At 53.1% G+C, this 24419-nt stretch overlaps 1 protein-coding gene and 1 long non-coding RNA gene across 9 annotated transcripts in view; one reads left to right on the plus strand and one right to left on the minus strand.

Moving 5' to 3' along the window:
- RNF220 (ring finger protein 220) overlaps window positions 1-24419 on the minus strand; it is a 234815-nt gene that overhangs the window by 20691 nt on the left and 189705 nt on the right. For all 6 annotated transcript variants that reach the window (XM_038558283.1, XM_038558281.1, XM_038558280.1 and 3 more), the window contains exons 3-5: window positions 14843-14975; window positions 6934-6979; window positions 3402-3503 (exon numbers count right to left, since the gene is read on the minus strand). In XM_038558283.1, the coding sequence (XP_038414211.1) occupies window positions 3402-3503; window positions 6934-6979; window positions 14843-14975 (281 nt within the window). The remainder of the gene's footprint in view (window positions 1-3401; window positions 3504-6933; window positions 6980-14842; window positions 14976-24419) is intronic.
- On the plus strand, window positions 14541-23364 carry LOC106559748. Of its 3 annotated transcripts, none has more exons than XR_005370293.1 (7): window positions 14541-15252; window positions 17680-17807; window positions 18943-19089; window positions 19689-19889; window positions 20553-20674; window positions 22505-22661; window positions 23135-23364. It is a non-coding gene; the product is annotated as an uncharacterized LOC106559748 (long non-coding RNA). The 3 variants fall into 3 exon arrangements; XR_005370292.1 differs by lacking the exon at window positions 14541-15252 and adding an exon at window positions 17312-17578; XR_005370291.1 differs by lacking the exons at window positions 14541-15252; window positions 17680-17807; window positions 18943-19089; window positions 19689-19889 and adding an exon at window positions 19953-20160.

The raw sequence follows: 24419 nt of genomic DNA on the forward strand, positions 1-24419 counted from the left end.
CCCCGAGTTTTCCCCATCCCTTGGCTTCCCTCTGGTCTTGAGTATTGTGATTGTTTGCATGTGTGTCCCTTCTACTGGGGGTAGGGTCATCTCTATCTAGTCACCCAGCACAGGGTCTAGCCTTGCAAGAGATACCAGTGGGAAGGGGAGAAGGGTGTTTATGTGGGAAGCCTTTGAGCCTGGTGCAGAGCTGGAAAACAATCTAGGATTCAGGGCCAGACAGATTCCAGTTCAAATTCTGACTCTGTTACTCCTAATTTACATGTTCCCAAAAAAGCCACATCCCCTCTCTAGGCCTGTTTCCTTAGCAGTGAATTGGGGGCAGTGAATCCTAGCATGCACAGTTGCTATGAAGGTAAAATGAGGTCATGGTTAAGGGGGTTAGGTAACCCAGCAGAAGCTAAGTAAATGGGAATCCAAACCAGGAACCACTACCCTCCACTTTCAAAATCTAGTTTGATGATTAAAAAAAAAAAAAATCAAACTTAACTGATCAACTAGTACATGCCAGGCATTGTACAAAGATCAGGGGTTGGGATACCCAGCTAGCCCCTGGGGTACTTTCAGCTTCACCCCCTACCAATTCCCTGTGTGTTTTACACACTAACAAAACGGAACTGCCAGCAGGTCCCCAAATACATCCTTCCGTTATACCTCATGTCCTTTGCACACAGGGTTGCCTTGAAATGGCGGATTTTCTTCTTTGTCCACCAAAGTGAACTCCTACTTGTCCTCTGAAGCCCTGTTCAGTTGTTACCTCCTCCATGAAGCTTGCTCTGATTTGTCCCTCTTTATACTGTGTGGTCCCAGAAACTTATTTATAACTGTCATAGCACTTAAAATACTGGGCTATAATTATTTATTTGCAAATCTAACCCCTTGAAGACAAGGACACTGGGCTAAGCACGTTTGAGTACAGGAAGGGAGTGAAGAAGGATGAGACAAGGTCCTTGCCTTGGAGGAACTCCCAGTCTCGTGAAACAGTCATGCTCACTGTGATAGATTAAATGTGGCCACACTTCTTTGCAGCTCCTTCTGTCAAGAGCTGCATTTCCTCATCCCTTGATTATGGGTTAGCTTTGCGACTTGTTTTGCCAAGTAATGTGTGAGTTCCAGTGTCTGGGCCTCAAGAGGCTTTGCAGTTTTGGCCTTCACCCTCTTGGTGTGACACTGCCCTGAGGCTGCCAAGTAAAGAAGCTGATCTGACCTACTGGAGGATAGGAGGCCACATGAAAGAGAACCAAGGCACCCTGATCTCCCAGAATGCGAGGCTTTTCAGCCTAGTAGTCAGTCCTCCAGCTGAATGAACTGCATAAATGAACAAAGGCCCAGTCAACCAACAAAATCATGAGAAATAATAAATTGTGTTAAGCCACTACGTTTGGGATGGCTTGTTATACGTCAATGAATAATGGAAATATAGCTAAACAGGTGATCAGGGCAGCCCCGGTGGTGCAGTGGTTTAGCGCCGCCTACAGCCTGGGTGTGATCCTGGAGACCTGGGATCAAGTCCCACATCCGGCTCCCTGCATGGAGCCTGCTTCTCCCTCTGCCTGTGCCTCTGCCCCCCTCTCTCTCTCTCTCTGTGTCTCTATGAATAAATAAATAAAACCTTAAAAAAAATAAAAAAAAGAACAGGTGATCAATATAGGATGATAAGAGCAATCATAGGGACATACCGGGGTCATGAGAAGAGGGTAGCTAATTCAGAAAGGCTTCCTAGGGGAGACAGGTTTTGGGTAGGATTTTGAAGGGTAAATAGAAATGTGATGGGGGGCAGCCTGGGTGGCTCAGCGGTTTAGCGCCTGCCTTCGGACCAGGGCCTGATCCTGGAGACCCGGGATCAAGTTCCATGTCGGGCTCCCTGCATGGAGCCTGCTTCTCCCTCTGCCTGTGTCTCCGCCTCTCTCTCTCTCTCTCTCTCTCTCTCTCTGTCTGTCATGAATAAATAAATAAAATCTTAAAAAAAAAAAAAAAAGAAATGTGATGGGGTAAAATAGTCCCATTAGAAGAAAGAGCATGTGTAAAAGCGCGGGCAAGAAAGGAATGGCACAGCCAGAGAGTGGTTAGCATTAATTCTGTGAGGATAGCCCACAGGACTCACGGGGGGCAGTGTTAGGGATAGAAGCTGGAAATACGGATTGAACCTAAATCGCAGAAGACCTTAGTGCCATGCCTATGCCTGATGGCAGTTCTTTTCCTAGTTTGGTGGGTGCTGAGGCTGAACGCCATGACTGAAGTAGACAGGGAGGCAGGATGACCCCTAAGGGCAGGGCTCTGTCCATCCCTTTGGAGTGGAACTCTCTGGTACAGAGCCTTGTCTCCCTGTCAGATTAGGGAGATTAGGTTGGGTCATTTCTCCACTTATACTAGGGTTGTCTGGGTGAGAGCTGTGTTCCCCAGGGGCTGGACTTGGCTGCCTCTCTTGAACCAAGGTCTATGAGGGTGGGGCTCCCTCCCCAGGGCTAGGGCTTTGGGTCCCATGTAGAGTTTGAGTCCCCTATAGAGAGGCATCCAGCACAGGAGGTACCCTTGGAGGCTGCTGTCCACTCCCTTCTCTAAACTCTGCACAATGATGTGCAGTTGGGAGGACGGGGGGGGGTCCAAGGAGAACACCTCTAATTCTAACAGAGGCTTCCTGTGTGCCAGCAGTGACCCAGGCCTCCTATCCAGGATTATGGGCCCTGCTGCCTTGTCTTTGCATGTCAGACTACGGTTTCCAAGTCAGAGCTGTTTTCTCCTTTCGCACTGGGGTCCCTGAGAAGCCCCATTGCCATTTAGACAAATGTTTCTTGGAGCAGGGCTCTGTTTTCTTCCATCTGACCAAGGCTCCCAAGGGCAGGACTCTACCTCTCCTCAGAAGTTCCTGGGGGAGTTCTTTCCCTTTCCTATTACAGAGGAGATCCATATAGAGCTAGGATGTTACCCGTAGGCCCCCTCTTGCTATGATCTTTTAGGATTGTGTGATTACTCCCTTCCTGTCTGCTTGTTTCTCTCTCTGGGTCTGATACCAAGGTCTGGCCGGATTGAGTAGTTATTTGCTCAAAGGATCCTGGTCTTAAAGTCTGAAGTCTTCAGGGGATTTAGGACTACGTCTCTGGGTCCCTCATTAGACCAAACCACATAGGATCTCTCTTGATGAATGAGATGCTTCAGAGGTGCTCAGAGGCTGCCCGAACCCAGGTGACCTTGGCATCACTCCTTAAAACCCGTCCGTTGAGGCCCATTCCCTGACACCTGTGTCTGGGTTCACTTGGGGGACCCAGAGAGAACTAAATACAGCTCAGGTTTCTCTACACACACACCCCCGCCATGAGGAAGGGACGAGTTAGCACCAGGTAAGCCCCTCTAACCTTTCAGCGTGTGAGCTTCCCTCTGCTGCCCACCCACCCCTCCCTCACCTGGTATCTGTCTGAGTGGTGCAGGTCGTCGGTGGCAGAGGAGTGTGGTGACGCTGTTGGAGACTCTCCTTCTCTCTTGATGGAAGCAGACAACAACAGGGACTGGAAGAAGAAAGAGGACATGTCGCCTCAGGCCAAATGAGACCTGCAGTTCAGCCCCCTAGAGTTTCCAGTCCAACAGAGCTTTGGGGAGAGGGGCAGAGAGGAAGGCAGAGGGCATGTCCTCCACTACTCTTGCGCCTCGGGAGGCAGTCTCTGGGGCCCTGGCGGTGTGGTCATGGGAGAGGATGGCTTGATTCTAGGAATGGGTAGGGACCTCCCAAGAGTGTCCAAACCTCCCAGACCCCCGGTGACCTCTGCCCCACGGGAGGCAGGACTCCCTGCCCCCTCCCGGTGGGCTTTGTTCTCCCTTAGCAGACAGAGACTCTAGGACCCCCCTGAAGGGCTGGGGGTAAGGCCACATACCCGCTGCCCTGCCTGCCCCTAATACAGACTGGCGGCAGCCCTGCTAGGGAGACAGTAAATTAAATAGTATGTATGAGTTTCCCGCATGCAGCTTGGGATGTACGCTGGGTCCATTTATCCCTGCGCTGCGGCAGTGACCCCAGCAAGAACCCCGGCGGAACTAACCCCCCCACGTCAATCCTGCGCGGCCTCTCCTACATGCGCCTGCAGTTTAGATTAATAAACTGTCTGCTTTACATTGTGTGCGAGCGCCACAATTCTAAATACCACATGGCACGTTCAGCCTGCACTTGCTGGCTCTTGCCAAGGCCTGTTCAGCTGCAAACGGGGGGCCTGGAGGCCTGAAAGCAATCCCCACTTCCTTCCCCCACCCTCTCCAGCCTGCACAGCCCTGAGCCGGAAGCGTACAATTCCCTAGGAGGCCTCCCCAGCCTAGAAACCATGCCAAATCGCCAGTGACAGCCCAAAGAAAGCAATTTGGGAAAGATGGAGCAGCCATTTATCCTTCATCTCCGACCGAGCCTTAGGATGTGACCCGCATGCGGTGGCCAAGCTTGCACATCCTCAGGCAAGGGCCCTGGGAGGGGAGGGGCAGCTGCTGGTCTGGCAGGGCTCCCTGACTCAGCCTCTCTCCCCCGGAGCAGGGAGCAGGCGGAGGCAAGAGCTGGGAAGGGCCTGCAACTTGGAGCCCTTTCTTCACCCCGCCAGGCCCAGGGCACAGTGAGGTGGGCTTCCAGGCAAGGTCCCTCTCCGCTGGTCCCAGGGAGGATGCTGAGGAGGGGAAACAATGTGGGGTCCCTGCCCCCCCACCATGAGAGAGCTCGCTCTTGTGTGCTTTCTCTCTCTCTCTCTCATTCTCTCTAGGTTAGAAGCCCTGGGAGGCCCCAGCATTATACCTGGGGCAAGCAGAATAAAAAAAGGTCACTGGCGCTTTTTAAACATGGACCAAAAAGCAGTAAAATGTGTTTTGAAAAAAAAATCCAGGCATTAAATCATGACTTTTTGCCTGGCTCTTCGCCTCATTAAAAGTGGCCTTTTGGAAGGTAAAATTATCATTGTAAGCGATAAGATCTTTAAGAAAATAATTCACGGCTTCTTCACCCTTTAATATGATAGCCGCCACCGGCTAATTTTTTTCTTAATGGCAATGAGGCCATCAATCTTGTCTAAGGCCCCCTCGCCCTCTCCTCCTCCCCCCTCCCTCCTCCTCCCTGTCCTCTCAGTCTCTGGTTTGAACCTTCTGCCTCACGCCTCTTCCACTCATGACCTGCTTCCCTAAAGCCTCAGCTACAGGCAGGGGGACAGACCCTGAGATGGTCAGCTTTGGGGGCATGAGCATGAATCTAGGAGCGGTTGGGGGCCCTTGCCTGGGAGTCTGATTATCCACATGCCTGTGTCTGTAGTTGCAAGATCCACGCATGTTTTAAGACCTCCTGTGTCAGTATTCTGACCTCAGCGTGCATGCACCTGCGTTTGCACGGGACTAGATATGGACGTGGGTTGTATCTGTGTTTATCTTTCGAGCACAGGCCTCACTGGGGTCCACTCCCTAGTCCTGACAGACGTGCTCAGGTGTCAGGAGTCAGCAGCTGTGGTGGCTGACCTGGCAGCTTGACCACATGCACCGAATGCTACGGGGCCGGGCCAACCTCGGAGTGTGGCTCCCCCACCTGTAAGGTCCACAGCTGTGCGGCAGCCCCCACCTTTTCTCTTTGGGGCAGGAGGGCTTTGCTTCCTTGGGCAGGGCCTGCATCTGTCTCTGCCCCTCCTCTGTCCAGCTTTCTGTGTTGAGTGATGTCCTGAGTGAAGGTGCAAAATCCACTCACCCTTACTAAGGCCTCCAGGGTACTTGGGCCAACCCCTGGAGGTAATATTATCCCTCTGGCTCCTTTCCTCCAAGCTGCCCTCTCAGATGTCACCAGTGCTTCTCAATACAGTGACCCCCTTCTCCAGACTTTCTCTCTCTGACTGCTGGCCACCCCATAGGTGTTAGAACTTTTCTGCCCTAGGAGTCTCCCCTAGGGCACCATGCTCTCCTGTGCCCCTCCTAACTTGTGACTGTTCCTCCTCTGCCCCTTTCCTGGTACCTGCGCCTTATCTTGACTTCCCAGTGCAGGGGTCCCCAGAATCTCTTCTTGGCTTTTGCTCTGATTTCTCTGGGCTCTCCTCCTGATTGATTCCATCCATTTCTGAAGCTTTAACACTCACTCCTCACTCCCTAGAAAAAGGGCCAGAGATTCCTGCCTTTGCAAGTCATGTGAGAACTTTTAAGAAAGGATGTTGCCTTACCGAGGGTGAGGAAGGGGACACTCAGTGAGTAGGGTTTAGTTCTCCTCCCCATGTCCCCACTCCCTCAAAATCATCACCTTCGGGGAAGCAGTACCATCTGCCTCTGTGGCCACCTATGGGAGTGCTTGGTACAAATCGTGTGTCATTGTGCTAAGACCTCTCTGGCTCCTCCTTCGAGCCAGCTACATGCCCTTCATTTTTCCTTTCTCCATCTGATGCTCTCAAACTTCTCTCCCATAGTATCTGTTTAGAGGGGGCAGACTGTCCCCCCAGAGAAGCCCAACATCCTCCCTGGCTCCCTGCTGCCCTCAGGACAAAGTGCACACCCACGCACACCCACACACCACAGTCTGGCTTCTAAGGCCTGTGCCCTATCTGTCTTGACCTGCACTTCCATATTTTTTCTTAACGTGTTACAGCTCCCTTTCCTCCTTTGGGTCTTGGTGTCTGAGTTCCCCTTGCCCCCAGGTCATTCTTAGCTTTGCCCCCTGTCCTGACTGGAAGGGGAAGAAGTCAGATGAACATACTCTGGCTCACACTCAGACTACACACACACATGCACACGCACACGCGCGCGCACACACACACACACACACACACACTCTCTCTCAAGCACACAGGGCAGCCCTAAGCCTCAGGCTGATGATCAAACCCTGGAGACAGCTGGGGGGTGGGGGGTCCAGGAAGAGCTCCTTTTCCTCAAGGGGAATCAGTTATGGGTAGGCCTAGAGGCCTAGGTTAGGATGCGTAGGAGGAAAACACACAATTGTCCACCTACCTTGGGGGTGCCTGGAGCCATGGCATCCTTCAGAAGGGAATTCTTGCTGCCAAGAAAGAAGAGAACAGGGTGACCATCCCACTTGCTGCCCAGGGCATGCAAGAGAAGAATAGCAAGAAGACCCCAAAAAGAGAAGGCATAGCCAGCTTAGCCCAGCCCCGTTCAGCCAAGCTCCACCAAGGCCATTCAACCCCCGCTGGCCCTGACTAGCTCAGCCTCCATCAGGGACCAGTGGTCAGAGCTGGCCTCTGGGAGGGGGACGGAGACACTAGGCATGGAGGGCTCCCTCGTGCGCTGAGTAGGGGGCTTTACCTGACTCCTGGTATCAGCCCTGAGGATTTTGCTTGTCCTGGATGCCCCCTTCCCTCCACCTCCTGTCCCCAGCCTGCTCTTAGCTCCTATGGGATTGGGGTGATGGAGCTGACATGGCTCTTGTCAATTCTCCCTCCAACACGCTGCAAACTGCGTTAGGCCAGGAATGATCTCCCCCTGATTCAATTTGTCAGCCCCAGGCCCTCCGGCATCGGGCGCGGCAGGCGGGCGGGAGCTGGGCCCTGAAATATGGTGGGCGGCTTGGAGCAGGTGGGGGCGGGGGCGGGAGGTGATGGATGGGCTGTGGGGGAGGCGAGGACTGTGTTTAATAACAAAATTGGTATGCAAGGCCACATCCCGCGCTAAGCATGAGTGATCCAGAGCCACAAAGTATTACAAATCCCTGCTAAACAGATGCTGACAATGGAACAAGACGTATCAAATCAGATCCACTTCAGAAACATTAATATCCCTGTTCCTGTCCCTCCCTCCCTGCTGCCCCCACTGTGCTCACCACATCTGTGCTCACACATTCACGCACGTGCACTCACACACACATACAAATACGTGCACACAGAGGCACTGGCTGAGCCATGCAGGAGGCAGACACAGCCCGTTCACACGGGCCCCTGCACAGGCCAGCCCTGCAGGCCGGGCATACCCACAGAGAGACCCGTAAGGCACAAAAGACACATCGACACACCCAAGGCAGGATGCACGAAGCACGCACGGAGTCACAGGGCAAATGCACAGGGAGCACCCACAGAGGCAGACACAGACACACCCAGTATGTGAGCAAAGGCTTTTAGGCAGATTCAGATAAAGCAGTCGTTGTCGCCCGGGGGACCTGTGGCCACTGGAGACCTTTCTGACCGTTATGACCGGGGGCAGGGAGTTTGCTACTGGCACCTGGTGGGTAGGGGATATTGGCCATCCTACCATGTATGGGGTAGCCCCTCACAATGAAGAATTATCTGGCCCCAAATGTCAAGGGTGCTGAGGTTGAGGAACCCTGGTGTAAAGGCAAATACTCACATACCCACCGTCCATAATTCTGTCAACAGTCACTCTGACACATGTGGTCACAGCCAGAGGCTCAAACGTGTTGTAAATAAAGACACGTTCACAACGGTCACCCAGACGTGGGTGAAGAGCTGCTCAGGCCCCAACATCCACATAAATGCATGCATAGATACAGATACCCACATGCACTGAAACTCAGCCAGATACTCAGGTGTCCACACATGCAGACACATATGGACACACACCCACACAGACACACGCATCACAGTGCAGGGGCCACCAGGCTGAGCAGCAGGGTTGAGGCCAAGGTCTGAGTGTAAAAACAGAGCTGTCTGCCTGTCTGATCACACAGTGTGGCCATCATACACTGGGGAGGACAGCCAGACCAGGTTTCTATTCAGTTCCATTTGGTTCCTGAACAGTCCCTGTATTCCTGTGCCCTGCCAGGCCCTGATCTAGGCAATGGGGACACAGAGAGGAAACTGGGTGCCCTCGAGGAGCAACTAGTTGGTGACTTGATTCCTTTTAGCATCCCTTCAGTCCACAAGGATGGACATCCCATTACACCTGTATCTGGACAGGTACAGAAATGAAGCATCTACCTTGTGACAATGTTCTCACTGGACTCCCAGCCTGAGGTCTGAGCTTTGTCTGAACAGGATCAGGTTGGGACAGAAAAGGAAAGGGTGAACCATGATCGTGCACCAACCACATGTGATGGGTCTGGCAGCTGTGGGCCAGGGACTTTATATGTGTTCTGGTTTTGATCTTCACCAAAAACTTTACAAAGTTGCCTAACAGGTAAATGACACCTCTCTGTTCACACAGTCCACGTAGGGTTTGGGATTTGAGTTCCTGCCGCACCAAGTCCGAAGCCCTGCTTTTCGACTGCTCAAGCTGCTTCTCTAAAGATACTCAGGGGCTTAGGATGGAGGACGGAGCTTGGAGTTCTTTTGCTCTCTCCACTTTGGGGAGCATCCCACTGGCTCTGGGCTTTAGTTTCCTCTGCTGGTGAGCAGAAATAAGGACATCTAGGGGGAGAACATCCAGCCTCTCCCTTTTGCCAATTCTCTTCCCTTTCCCTCAGGTTGGACTGGTACTGCCTCAGGCTCCTTCCCTCTCTGTGCGCAAGTGCCCCCCCTTTCTTCCAACAACCTGATCGCCCCAAGTGTGCTTGGTGCCCCAGGGACAGGAGGCTGGTGAAAAGCCTGCCTCGGGAAGGAGAGGTCCGAGCCCCAGAGCTACAGGCAGATGGCTCCTACCCAGCCCATCCACTCCTCTGCTTTCCATCCCTCCCTGTTTCCACAGCCCGCCCCCAACGATTTCCTCCCTTCTCAGTCACTCGCTGCCTAGTGATCCATGGGTTTTAAATTATAACTGGGACCCAGGAAACGCGTTCCTAAGTACAATATTCATGGGCTGGGCTGACACTTTTAATTAAGGTGATTTACACTGAATTATCCTTGGAAATAAAGAAATGGTGTGCTGCCCGGGAATAAACCATCATCACCAGCCGCCTTTGTAAGTTACACTTCGTTTTAATCTATTTGGGGAATTGTTTATCTAGTTCATTACCCAACCAAACACCGAGGCCGGCCTTAAATAAGGCTTAAGTGGGGGTGGGGGCACTGCCATCTCCATACCCCGCCTTTCTAGAGTCACCCAGCCTCCCTGTGGCTCCTCTCAGCACTTTGAAAGCGCTGACCAGAGAGCTGGCTTCCCATCCTAGAGGCCAGAAGCCTTCCAGAAGAGGTCCCGGGGCTCAGGCCTTTGCACACATCCAGTCTCCACCCCATCGCCATCCCAGAGACATCTTAGGTTTAGCAGAGCCCTGTCCATTGTCTCCTCGTTTCCTCAGAAACTTGCTTCTCTGCCACCATCAGCCTTCGGGTCACCCAGGTCGGGAAGCGCTTCCTAGTGAGTACCTTGTGAGTAATCAGCTACCTCCTCCTGCTTCTCCCTCCACCAGTCTCTCATCATTCCCTCTTCCCCGTTCCCATTGCCACCGCCATTGTCCCAGGTCAGTGGGTCAGTTCGTCATCTGTCCCTTGGCCCTGCCAAACCTCCTCACTTGCCTTCCTGCTTCTCTCCTGGATTCACGCTCCACGCTGGCCTCCGGAGTGATTCTCCTACAGGTCTGCAATCTGGTCAAGTTTCTTGGCGGCTCAGCAATCTTCTAACACCCCCACTGCATCCAGGACAACCCTCCAGCCCTGGGAGCCCCCTACAGTCTGCCCTTAGTCTAACTTTGCCCTCCTTGTTCTAACTAGCTGAGTCCTGGGGTCCGTTTGTGCTCCTGGACAGGACGGAGAAAGGGGAGGCTGGGGTGAAGGAGCGTGCGTGGGCACAGACTCTAATCCCAAGTGTAAAAGTACTTTGAGGGGCGTCCGGGTGGCTCAGCGGTTGAGCGTCTGCCTTTCGCCAGGGTCATGATCCTGGGGTCCCGTGATTGAGTCCCACATCGGGCTCCCTGCATGGAGCCTGCTTCTCCCTCTGCCTGTGACTCTGCCTCTCTCTCTCTCTCTCATGAATAAATAAATAAAATCTTAAAAGCATAAAAAATAAAAGTACTTTGAAAAGTCTAAGTAAGTGCCTTGTCAGCAGGAGTTTTGAGTCTTCTCCTTGTAGGTGTCTGTGCGCCCATTCCCTGTGGGAATGAGCATGGGTGGGAAGCGGTTCTTTCAGGGTGCATGTGTGTGCGTATCTACGTGTGTTGGAATGTGGGGGTGTGCATGTGCCTGTATGTCATGTACACGTTTGCCTGTCTGTGAAAACCAGCCAGCTCTCGTTTGGGAGCAAGAGGTCCCTGCTTCTCTGGGTGAGCCCTCAGGTGTGTCTGAAGTAACAGCCTGCTGGGTGGGGGGATGGTGTTGGTCAGGGGGTGAGGGGTGGGGGGTGGGAGGAGGTTGCTGCTCTGTACTAAGGGAGGCAGGAGGCACACATAACAACCAGGCCCATTCTGAAGAACTTCGGGGGGAGGGCGGGAGGGAGGCGTCCCCGGTGGTGGAGAGGCCCCTGCAGCAGCACCCACAGACTCCCCAACCCACAGGGGTGGGGGAAGAGAGGCAAAGGCGGGGTAAGAGAAGGAAGGGGGCCGCTGGAGAGAAGAGAAGGGCCACGAGGCGGGAGGGAAAGGAGAGATTGGAGAGCCCGGGAGGAGGGCTCCGTGCGGTGGGTGGGGGACGCCCAGGCACACGCAAGCTCCGCCCTCCTGCAGGACTCAGTTTCCCCATCTGTGAAATGGCCGGTTGGAGGTCCCGTTCAGCTCGGGGAGCCGGTGGCTGGGAGGGAGGACGGAGGAGCCCGGGAGCCCGGGAGCCCGGGAGCCCAGGGGCGGCCCCCCTCCCCGCCTCCCCCCTCCGAGGCCCGGCAGGGGCGGGGCAAGGGCGGCAGGGCCAGGCTGTCCCGCCCGGAGGGAGCTGACACGCTCCTCGGGAATTTATCACGCACCCAATTACAATGTTAATTGGCAAGTTCCTGAAATCAATTAATTCGCAAATTTTTTCCAATTAAAAATCCAGATAAATCACGAGGGCGGCGGCGGCCAGTCCTGCCCGCAGCCGGGTGGGCGCAGCGGCCGCAGGGCGGGGCGGGGTGCAGGGGGGCGCGGGCGCGGGCGCGGGGGCGCGGGGGCGCGGCTGCCCTTGAACGCCTTTGCTGGCCGGTCGGACTGTCAGCGCCGGGCGCGGCGGGGCCGAGACAGATAAAACCATCGACCCGTCGCCGCCAGCGCTTCGGCTTTATCGATCCGACGGGAATTTCACTTGCTGTGCAGATCCCGCTGTCCGGCTGTCAGACACCGGGTGGGGGGCGTGCCAGGGGTTAGGGGTGCAGCGCCGGGCCCGCACGTGAGGGGCACAGAGGTGGGGGACGCAGGGCGCGGCCGGGAGGGGCGGGGGAGGGCGTGGGGGTGGGGAGAGGGCCTGGGGGAGGGGGTGCCCCGAGAAGACGTGGGGGCGGGTTGGGGGTGTGGGTGCGGGGCGCGTCTGCGGGTAGATGCGATGCCCCGCGCGGTGCAGGGGTGGGGCCGCCCCTGCCGAGGCCGCAAGAGAGAGCTTGGGCCCCCATTTGCCAGATCCTTAGGGGTCCCCGGCTTTTACAGGGCGCCGCAGGTCCCCCCACGTACCTGTCTCTATGCTCTGTTCTTACTCAGGGGAAGTCCCTCTGCGGGAAGTAAATTACTCGGAGACCCTCCAGACAGCTGCGGAAGGGCATTTCTCACGCTCTGCTGGTTCTAGGCTAGTCCCAGGTGTGTAGGTTTGGGGGTTCAGGGCTGTGTGTGTGTATGCTGGGAATTGGTTAAAAAGCATAAAAGCATGGCACTACAGTCAGAGCGCTTGGATTGGAATCTTATCCTTACCACTTTACAAGCTGTGCAACCTTAGAAAAGTCACCTAGCCCCTCTGATCCTCAGTTTTCCCCATCTGTAAAATGGAGTTAATCATAATCACCTACCCTAGACGGTTGTTGGGAAGGTTACATAGATTAATGGCATGGTAAGTACTTGGCATACAGCAAGTGTTCAAATCGGATTATTATTTTTATCATTTGTACAGTCTGCTGTGGTAGTTTTAAGTATTCTCACAAATTCTTTGATATTCCTCCTGTTAAGGAGAGTTAATAGACTTTAGTTCTCCTCTCTGGGGTCGGGGCTGGACTTGGTGACTTGCTTCTAATAAAGGGAATAGAATACACTGGAAGCAATAGTGTATGACTTCTGAGACTAGATCATGTAAGGCGTTGTGGCTTCCTCCCTGGCCTCTCTCTGGGATCACTTCCTCTGTGGGAAGTCAGCAGCCATGTCCTCGGGAAACTCAAGCTGTCCTCTGGAGACACCCACGTGTGGAGGAGCCTTCTTGGGAATGGCTCCCAAAGTCCCTGCATCAAACCAGAGGACTGCAGCCTTGGCTGACATCTGAACTGCAGTCTCACGAGAGACTGAGCCAGAAGCCACGACGACCCACAGCTACCCAACTAAGCTGTTTCTGAATTGATGGTCCATAGACACTGTAGATAATAAATGTTTGTTGTTTCAAGCCACTAGGTTTGAGGGTAATTTGTAACACAGCAATAGATAACTAATACTTCTTCCTTTAAAACTCAGCTCAGGCTGCCCCTCCCCTAGGAGGCCTCCTCTGCTCTGTGCTAGGGTTGGTGCTTTCTCCACACCCCATAGTTCTTCCCGTAGAGCAGCCTCTACCCCTCACAGTTTCTGTGGCTGCACCCCCCTTACTCCCATGCAGGGAGCTTCTGGGGTGGGACCAGTCCTGGTTCACCTTCGGGTCTCTGCACCCCACAAGGGGGATTAGGTGAGAGGGTAGAAGGAAGATCAGTCAAGTCTGATGACTTGGATTGAACAAGGGATGGGGTGGAGCTGGGAGTCGTGGTGCAGGCTGTCCCCCTCTGGCAGACAAATGTCCCAGAGGTGGCTGCAACCATGTCTCCTATCCCACATGTTCTCCTATCATACGACCTTGCCACCCTCCCATCAAGAGGTGGAGTGTGTGTCTGCTTTCCTTTAGTCCGGCTGGACTGATACTGCCTCGACCAATAGAGAACAGCAGAAGTGGCTTTAAGTGACTTTTGAGGCTAGACTTTTGTAAAAGGTGATCCAGAATCCATCTGGTCGGCTGGACTGTTTGCTTTAGTGCCCTAAGCTGTCATGTAGAGAACATGCAACCACCCGGAGGCTGCCCGGCTAGGAGAGAGCTCAGGCCTCCTGGAGAAACCAAGTGTAGGTGCTTCGGTCACAGCCACAGCTGAGATCCCAGCGGACAGCCAGAATCGGTCATCAGACAAGTGAGTGAAGAGGGCTCCAGATGATCCTGGTTCCCAGCCATTGAGTCTTCCTAGCTGGGGCCCCAGGATCCCGGAGCAGACATAAGCCTGTCTGAATTCCTGAACCCACAGATTCCATGAGTACAGTGAAATGGCTGCTTTAAATCACTAAGATTTGGGGGAAATTTGTCACATCCCTTGCTCTGTTCCTTTGATAACCTGGGTCCTCTATAAGACCCTCTGAGAGGTTGGTCCTTCTCACCTGAGATCCTCCTCACCTGGTCCTTCAGGCAGGGAGGAAGGAGGTAGGGGAGAGCAGGGGCTTAGGGGACACGCCTGAGCACATCCTTGATCGTCACCTTTCAGACCCTGAGATTCACAGAGAAGGTAGGGCTTACTCCCCTGGATGGCAGCACGAGGCCGCACTTCTCTGGTCAGGCTGCCAGGCCCGGTCCCTGCTTCTGTTACCCTACCCTGAGGCTTAGCACGGCCGTGCAAGGCCCGTGGGGCAGTGGCTCATCCCTTTCCAGCTCATCTTGTGCCCTTTTGAGGCTGAGGCCTGAAGAGGGGACCACTCTCTTCCCAATCTCAGAAAAAAACAGCAAGAAGGGAAAAGGCCATCGCCATTCAGCTGGAGGATCCGAGGACTGAAAGGAGAGTAGAGGAGAGTAACAGGAGGGCCTTGCCTTCTACCTAGAGACTGGGGAGTGCGCCAGGCGGCCGTTCCTGGGGCCTGGTGTCTAGAACCCTGAGCGCAATCCTCTGGCAGGCAGGCTCCCCCCGGCGGGTGGCTTACCTGGCAGGCAGCTGGGCCAGCTGTTCCAGTTCTTGCTCCATATGCTCCTGCAACTCACTGGGCCTTAGCAGGACCTGGCAGATGGGGCAAATAGGGGCCTGGCTGTCAAACAATGCTGCTGCCTTTTTCTTACCTGGGGAGGGAAGAAGAAGAGACAGACAGATAAGCTGGGCTAGTCTGTGGATGGAAACCCAGCGTCCCGATCCTGCAATCCAAGCCTGCTGCGTCCCAGGGCTTCCTGGCCTAGAGGAGGGTTGAGCCCGAGGGTCTTGGAGACCCTGACCATTCACTCTACTTTGTGGCTCGGAGCCGCAAATGCCACCTCCTCAGCTGTCTGCTCCTCTGGGAAATCTATCGGGACACAGTGAATGCTCCGTGCAATCCAACCTGGATCGCTTCATTTCATACAGGTTAGTGAAGGTCTTGGTTTAATCATACCATCACCCAGAATATCCAGTGCCCCCTCTGTCTCTCCCTTCTTCACTGGCTTTCATATTCTCCAAATATGGAGAAGGAAGAAAAGAGGGAGAAAGGGGATTCATTCCTGCAGTCATTCAACAAACGTTGTCTGGGGTCTCCTCTGAATCAGCCCCGGTGCAGAACTGTGGGACCACAGAATACAATCGGATCTAGTTCCTGCCCTTGAGGCCCTCACAGTAGAGTGGGAAGGAGCAAAAAGGACCCATGTGACTTTTGGGGGTAGTGTTCTCCAGCAGTTCCTCACCTTCCCAGGACTCTGCTTGAGCCTCTTCTTTCCCTATTCTGCATGCAGGACGATCTTCCTTCTGTGGCCCTAACTCCCATCTGTGCCCTGTAGACTCCAGAATCTGTGTCTCTGCCCCAGATCCCTCCCTGATTCTCTCGGCCCCTGGACCAAGCACCTAATGGACATCAGTGCCTGCATGTCCCCCAAGAATCTGAAACTCGATGAGCCAAAAACAAGTTCTTCAGTTTCTTCACCCCTTGCAAAACTGTTCCCCCTGTAGCACCACCCGTCTTAGTAAATGACACCAGCACTCACCCAGTCACCCAAGCCTGGAAACTATGCCTCCCCTGAGGCCCTTGCCCTTGTCTACTGTCCCTCCCACATTCATTTAACTACCAGGTCCTGTCTGTTCTGCTTCCTCAGTATTCCTGGAATCTATACTCTTCCTGTTTGGGTCTCACTACCTCTCACATGGATAACCTCATTGGCCTCTTGTAAGCCTAACAGATTTTGGGTTTCCCCCTCTAGAATACCCTTCAAATTGTATGGGAATACAAGTGGGTATTGTGCTGGCTTGGGGGCCAGCTGGGAACCTAAACTCTGTCCCAACTCTGTCACTGTCTCTGTCGCTGATGGTATCCAGAGCATACTATTCTAGAAAGGAGGCTGAAGGTTGCATACCTCTTGGGGGACCCTAAACCCTCTCCTTTGTTACTCTCTCTACCCACTGCTCCTCTGCCCTCTGCTTAAGGTGTGGGGCTGAAGAGGCCTATTCGTTCAGAAACATCCTTGCCTATCCATGTAAATGCTGACTGTAGAAAGACTTCTTTAGCTTTAGCCAAACTTTTCCTCCCTGCGTCTTCTTCCCACTTTTGCCCAGGGAGGGTCACAATTAGCTTTCAGAGAGATAAAGGCCCTGCCAGTAATGACGGAGGTGGTTGAGTTGGGTTGCCAGATTAAATATAAAATGCTCAGATTAAATATATTATGAGGCACCTGGGTGGCTCAGTTGGTTCAGCATCTGCCTTCGGCTTGGGTCATGATCTCAGAGTCCTGGAATCGAGCCCTATGTTGGGCATCTCTGCTCAGGAGGGAATCTGCTTCTCCCTCTCTCTCTGTGCTTTCTCTCTCTCTCTCTTTCTCTCAAATAAATAAATACAATCTTAAAAAATAAAAATACTCGGTTACATTTGAATTTCAGGTAAACAACAAATACTTCTTAAGTATAAGTATGTCCCAAATATTGCATGGTACGTACTTATGCTAAAAGTTATCATTGTTTTTCTAAAAGTCAAATTGACCTGGAGGCCTTATATTTTTATTTTTTTATTTATCTATTTATTTATTTTTTAAAGATTTATTTATTTATTTATTTATTTATTTATTCATGATAGACATAGAGAGAGAGAGAGAGAGAGAGAGAAGCAGAGTCACAGGCAGAGGGAGAAGCAGGCTCCATGCCGGGAGCCCGACGCAGGACTCGATCCAGGACTCCAGGAACATGCCCTGGGCCAAAGGAAGGTGCCAAACCGCTGAGCCACCCAGGGATCCCCAGTCTTATATTTTTATTTGCTAACTCTGGCAACTCCATGTCTGAGGGAGCTCCCAGTTCAGGCTGAGCACAAGAACCCACTTCCCCTTGACACAAGGCTGACGTTGGTCACAGCTCTCCTGGATGCCCAGAATGAGTCATCTGAGCACTCAGAGGAGGGCGTAGTTTATTCTGGGTGTACATTTTGAGGAGTGAAAAAAGGGAAGTCTTAACCAAAGAAATGAAATTTAAGTTGCACTTCAGATGTGTTTCAGGCAGAGAACAGGAGCAGACGAATGAGTCGTGAGTTTCTTGTAGGCAGGGGCCATTTCTTATCCAACTTTATAGACAATTGAAAACAGACCCGGCGTTGACTAGATGTGCAGTAATGAAGCGAAGGAGAAGAAAAGAGGAAGGGAGAGGGGGTAGGAACAAAGAGCAGATCGTCCTAGAAGCCAGATGATCTTCGCAGAGCTGGGATGCCCACCGTGGAAGCTTGGTGTGTGCAGGGTGGGGCAGGTGTAGCTCGAGTCTGTGTGGTCAGCTCTCGGAGAGGGGAAGGGGCCCCACTGATCATATGCTTTGGTGGCTACACCTCAGATGCTCAGAGGACAGCTGGAAGGCAGCTCTGAGTAAAAGAAGCAGATGTGGCCTGGTCTGGAAGATGGGAGATGAAGATTCTAGTCTCAGCTCCGCCTCAAACTTCATTTAGCCAGGGACTCTCCAAGGTGAGTGAGACCCTAGACATTCTGCCGGCCACTACCTTTGTTTTACAGTTGGGGAAACCGAGGCTCCAAATTGGATAGTGACCCCTGTACCCAGCTCATGATCTCAATCCTTCATTTATTTATCCACTCAGCAAACATTTTTTAAACAATTATTTAACTTCAAGTATTATTCTGGGAGAAATTGGAATTCAGAGAGAATTAAACACATTCTTGGCCTGAAGGAGGTCACAAAGTAATGGGAAAGCCAAAGAAAGGTCCACGGGTTCATTCAGTGTAGCCAGGGCTGAGGGAGGTTCGAATGGGGGCTCCAGGGTGGAGGCCAGAGGATGGTTGGTGGGGCGTGGGGTGGGGAGGAGGCAGGGCCTGATGGAAGGCATGAAGGGTGAATAAGGGAGAGTTGACAGGGCTGTTGAAACAGATCATTGAGGCAGGGCTTGGGGCATCACTGAGGGAAATGGTAAGGGAGGAGACCTGAGAAAGAGGAGGATCCAGGGCACAGGGGCTGAGGTGGAAATATCAGGGTTTGTGCCCTTTTAGGCTGGGACCCCAACTCTGGTTCTTAGGGATTCCTAGAGCCCAGGGTCTTTCCTTCAAGGCTGGGACCACAAATCCGCATTCCCAGACACTTGTTCTCAGTTCATCTGCTTTGGTGCCACAGAGATCCACTTTTCTGAGCTTGGCCTCAGTTTCCCTATCGGGACAATGGGTCCTCTTCCTGGCCCCAGCTTTAGGAATAGCATTGACAGGGATCAGCAGAGGAACCCTGAGCCTATGCCCTCCATCCCACCCCCATTTTCTCAGGGGTTAGAGTGGCAGGTGTCAGCCTGGCCATGGGCCCCCTGCTTCCCCTCCCCCGCTGTGTTTCCTATAATTTTATATTGAGACCTGTGGTCATGACGTGGGTTTTACTGCACTAACGACATGGCCTGCCCAGGTTTAATGACAAAATCCATACTCTGGCCCTGGGCCTGCTCCTCGTTTGCATAATTCCCAGAATACAGCTCCCTGAAGCTTTTGACCTGGGCCATTACAGTGGCCATAAAACGGGCCATAAAACCGCTGGGAATGGCCAAGAGGAGGGGGCTGTGGTCTTGCGGGGGTGGGAACCAAGTCCTCAACCCCTGTCTCTCCTTAGGCCTGGGAGTGGGCATCCTGGCCCATCTCTTCCACGGGTCCCAGAACCTGAGAGTCCTCCTCAGGCTGGAGAGGCTTCTGGGAAGCCCTAGTTCAGCTGCCCATCCACGTAGGAGGCGCTTCTCCAACGCCAACGCCAGCCTCATAGGTAGGCAGCCCAGGCAGACTGTCAGAACGCATCTCCTTCTGGAACATCCCTCATTCCCCCCCCCCCCAGCCCCCTCCGGGCACCCCAGCAGCCAGGCCCTGGGCCACAGGTGGGCCTGGGTCACTGGGCGTCGGCTCCATCGGGCCCCTCTTCAAGGCCAGGCTCCACGGGGAGGTCAGGAGGCAGGCCGAGCAGCCTAGTGGGGGACGTGAGAAGCACGAGGGACCGGGGACAGGGACTGGGACGGGCTGTCAGTGCTAAAGATGATGAATGGGGGAGGTGAGGCGGGAGGCCCAGTGTTATCGGTGCGGCTGGCGGTGCGGGCGCGCCGCTCCTGCTAATCCCCGGGCGCTGCCTCGGCCCTCGCACTGATAACGAGGAAATGGGACTGACAACAATTTTTAGCTGAGAGATTCTTCACCAAAATGCCAGGCGGCCCGAGGTCTGACAGCGCCTGATTGAGTGTGTGAGTGTGTGGGGGGGACGCCCGCAGCCCCCGCCTCCCACGCAAAGATGGATCGCTCATTCCGCCTCGCGTCCACATTCATTACCGCGCCGCCCCCGCTCGCTCTCGCCCGCCCGCCCGCCCGCCGCCGCAGGTACCCCGGCAGGAGCACCAGGCGCCCCGGCAGGAGCACCGAGCACCCCGAGCAGGAGCACCCGGCGCCCCAGGAGGAGCACCGGGCACCCCGGGAGGAGCACCAGGCACCCCCAGGAGGAGCACTGGGTACCCCGAGGAAGAGGAGCACCAGCTACCCCGAGGAGGAGGAGCATTGGGTACCCGCGTGCAAGAGGACCAGGTACCCCGAGGAGGAGGACTGGGTACTCTGAGCAGGAAGAGGGCTGGTTCAGAGGGCCCCACCCGGTCCTTAGCCCTCCCTAGGGTGCCACCAGCTCAAAGGGAGGGGATTATGGGGTCAAGCTCCCCCAAGCTGTGTGACCTCACAAGGTCCCCACCCAGCTGGTGCGGCTCCGCCAAGAAGTGGCCAACTGGGGGCTGAGAGGCCTCGAGGCCGGAGAGGCATGCTGAGGAGAGGACAGGGGTCAAGCCAAGTAGCCCTCTTCTTTGGGGTGTGTGTCTGGGGGGCCAGGCTCCCAGCAGTCCCGCCCTCAGGCCTTGGGCCTCAGGCACCTGGCGTCCCACATCAGCCCTCTGCTGCCCCCGTCTGTTGGGAAGTGCTGACCACTGGGAGCAGGCCACTCGAGGGCCCACGGAGCTGCTCCTCCTCTGCCATCTTCCCCGGTGAAGCCCGTGCACAGGCTGGAGGATGGGGGCTCATTCGGAGGGAAAGCCCTCCCTTCCTAGCCCTCACTAACCCACAACCCACCCTGCAACACCCTGTCATGGGATTGCTTCTGTGGCTTGGCCTGTTTGGTTGTGTCCTAGTTCTGTTGCCCACAGGTTCCATTCTTGCCTCTCTGTTCAAGCAGCAAGTCCCATCTTCATGATCTTTTCTCTATAGACCACAAGAGGCAGGGCTTGACCACCAGGTGTCTGATTTAAGAAAGAAGCAGGAAGGTTAACACGAGGGCGAAGGTACTGCTAATGACACATGGCGATGGAAGCTGGCCCCTTTAAGAGAAGGTATGTGTGTACATGTGTGTTTGTGTGTACACACGTGTGTGCTCCACCCTTCCCTTCCCTGAACTCCCCCCTGCATAGAAGGGCTTCCATTTCCTGGTGACCAAGACACAGAGGAACCTTCAAGCAGAATTCAACAGAGTTGTCTCTTACTGGCCCTGAGACCTTGGACAAATCACTTAACACTTCTGAGCTTAAGTGTGTGTCACACATTCTTTGTGTGACACAGGTATAATGATATCTAACTCCCAGGACTTTTGTGAGGATTCAGTTAAACCAGGGCTCTGCACAAAGTGATGAGTCATCATCTGTTTTTGTGATCATCATCACAGTTGTTTGTGCTTGTATCTGTCCCCTTCTGACACCAGCCTGTCCTTGCCCTGGATCTGGCCTCCTTCCCTGCAAATTATAGAGCTTGAGACATTGACACGTAGGTAAGACTGTGTATCATTCAGTATGTACCCTGGCCCTGGCCCTTCCGGCCTCCATGGAGGTCCTTCTTCTATCCATCATCCCCATATATCTCTTGATTGGTTTGTATGCCAATATATCCATCTGTCTGTCCATCTAACCATTTATCCGCTGTCTGTGTATTAATAACCATTGGGTGTTACTGTATGCCAGGCTGTAGGCTTAATGTGTATATTTTATCTCATTTCATCTTTACAACAGTCCTGTGGTACAGATACTATTCCTGCGATCACGCTGATGAGGAAAATGGAGTTTGGAACAATGAAGCGACAGTTAGAAGGTTCAGAGCAGGATTTAAATTTGGGTCTGTCTGACTCCAAAGCTAGTGCTCCTAACCACTGCGCAAGACCCAGCTACTTACCCACCTATCCACTCACCTAGGCAATAATTCAGTAGTTGCGTCCTAGTTGACATTCAACCAATGTCAACTGGATATTGACAATGGGTCTGCTATCGTAGGGATGCCACGCAAAAATAAACAAAACAGGTACACTCTTCTGTCCTCAAGGAGCTTAGGAACCAACTACAGATAGGGACATCATACAAACATCTCTGGAGAGGTTTTAGAAAAAGGAAAGCATGTGGAACTGTGGGAGTATATCCGTTGGCCTGGGAGGTGAAGGAAATGACATTCAAGCAAAGGTGTGAAGGATGAGTGGGAACCAGTCAGGTGATGATTGCTCTAGGCACACACAGCATGTTTGAAGGTAGAGAAGGGGAAAAAGCCCAACTGAAGAACTGAAAAATGTCCAGGGTGACTGCAGCAGAGTGAGTGAGGGCCAGAGTGTTGAGATATAATGAGAGAGAGAGGCCAGATCCTGGAGGACTTTTTAATCATGTTTAAATTATCATTACTATTATTATTTTTTAACCTACAGGAGAGTTTTAAGCAGAAGCAAGAGACATATCAGACTTGCATTTAAAAAAGATCATTCTAGGGGCACCTGGGTGGCTCAGTGGATGAACATCTGCCTTCGGCTCAGGTCTTGATCCTGGGGTCCTGGGATGGAGTACCGCATTGGGCTCCCCACAGGGAGCCTGCTTCTCCCTCAGCCTGTGTCTCTGCCTCTCTCGGTGTCCCTCATGAATAAATAAATAAAATCTTAAAAATAAAATAAAATAATAAAAAAGATCATCCTAACTGCAGAGAATGGTCTGAAGGGGCAAAGTAGAGAATGCAGGAAGGCCGTTTAGAAGGTGCTCTCACTAACTCAGGCGAGACGGGCTGGTGCCTTGCTGGAGGGAGATGCTGCTGCTGCTGGTGATGATGATGGAGGTGAACAGAAGGTGGATGGGTTGGATGTAGGGATAAAGGACTAAAGGAGCCAAGGATGACTCCAGGGTTTCTGGTTTGAGCAACAGGAGGAAGAGCTGCAGGCTTGGTGAGGAAGAAAATGAGTTCAGGTTTGGACGATGTGCTTAGTTGGAGGAGCTGTTAAGACATCCATGTGAAAATGCTTTCTAGGCACTCTACGGGAGCCAGAGCCAGAGTTCCAGAGCTGGAGACATTGACACGTAGGTAAGAGCCAAGGTTCACCAAGGCATTCTCTGTGCCTGGCACAATGTCTGGCATATGGTAAACAGCCAGTAAATACTTATTGAATGAACAAACCATTTACTGAAGTTGTGAGTAGGTAAGATCACCTAGGGAGCAAGGATACAGTAAGAAGAGGCTGGAACAGAGCCCTGAATAATTCCAACAGGTAGAGGAAGTTCAAGTCATCAAAGGCTAAGAAAGAACAGTCAAGAGGAGGATGAAAACAGGTGCAATGTCATCAAAGCCAAGAAGGACTGAGTTTCAAGGGGTAGGGAGTGTCACTGATAGGGTCACGTGCTGCTGAGAGGTCAAGAACATAAGGCATGAAGGTGTCCCCTCCACCCATTGTATCCACAACTGTCTACCCCACTTCATCCGTCCATCGCCGTCCAGACCATCTAATTACTCATCCTGCCCCCTCTCACTCGTCCCCTTTCTCCTTCTCTTCCCTCCAGAAAACCATGATTGGTGCCTCTGGTGAGTGTGGGGCAGGAAGAGTTAACATGCTGACAGATGGCATTTTTTACCTTCAGTCAATATGAACAAGGCCCCAAGACTATGATTCCAAACATCTGGATTTCATCAATATGTGATCTGTCATCGTATATTGGCATTCCCCAGTCCCCGCGCCAGAGCAATGCGGCTGGTTTTATTAATACGTCAAATACATTATCCGTGTAATACACTTGTCTGGCTGGGGCCTCCCGCTGGGGCGGGGCGGCGGATTTGAATGTATGATGAATCAGTTTGCATTACATGTTCGTAAGTCATCATTTGTCAGGATTAATAGGCATCCCTGGTCGAGGGGGTGGGGGTGGGGCAGCCAGAGGAGAGATGTGCATCTAGTGATGGCCCGTATTTATCTGCCAGTACCCAAGGATGCCCTGAAAACAACCGTGTACCCTCCTGCCCAGCCCCCAGGGCAGTGGCTGGTGCTCGGGGGAGGGTGACATTTTGAGCAGTTCCCGAGTCACTTGGACCAGATAGGCCCATCCGTCTCTGCTTTGGGCTTGCCACACAACCAAAAAGGATATGGCCGGGGCCATCTGCACAAGCCTGCTAACTCTTACTCTAAAGGACTCACAAGTCCTTCTTCCAGGGAGCCTTCCCTGACTCCCACAGACTGTACGAGGTACCTTTTCTGTGTCCCCACAGCCTCTTGTGCCATCTCCAGTGACACAGTGTTACAATTGCCTATTCTGTGTCGGTCACCCTCTTTAGACTATACATTTCTTGAGGGCAAGGATTAACTTGTTTACTGCTATAGCTTCAGCATCTAGCAGAAGACACAGCCCGAAGTAAGAGAAGAGTAATAGTAATAGTAGAAATCAATACATATTCTTCGAGGGAACGACTGAATAAATGACCACTGACCTTGCTCAACTCCCCAAAGGACGCAGGCATTTGCTGGGAGACGTCGTGGCAGTTTTCTTGACTTCCTGCCTCCACCCTGACCCTTACCCAGCATCTGCTCTGCTCATCTATCCTACTATCTATGCTTGTTCCTTCATTTGCTCCCCATCCTCCCATGAGACGGTGCAGACCCCCTCACACAGCACCAGGTTCTTTACATGCAGCATTTATACATAGAATACACAGGGTGACACATTTCTGCCTGCATACCATTAGCTCAGATTGGCACTGCCCACCCCACACGGCCTCCAACCACCTCTAGGTCCTTAGGAAACAAGAGCTTGGCTGGTGCCCTGACCCCCACTGTTATGGGTACGATTTACACCC

The sequence above is a fragment of the Canis lupus genome, chromosome 15 (genome assembly GCF_011100685.1).
Source record: "Canis lupus familiaris isolate Mischka breed German Shepherd chromosome 15, alternate assembly UU_Cfam_GSD_1.0, whole genome shotgun sequence".
Lineage (NCBI taxonomy): Eukaryota > Metazoa > Chordata > Mammalia > Carnivora > Canidae > Canis > Canis lupus.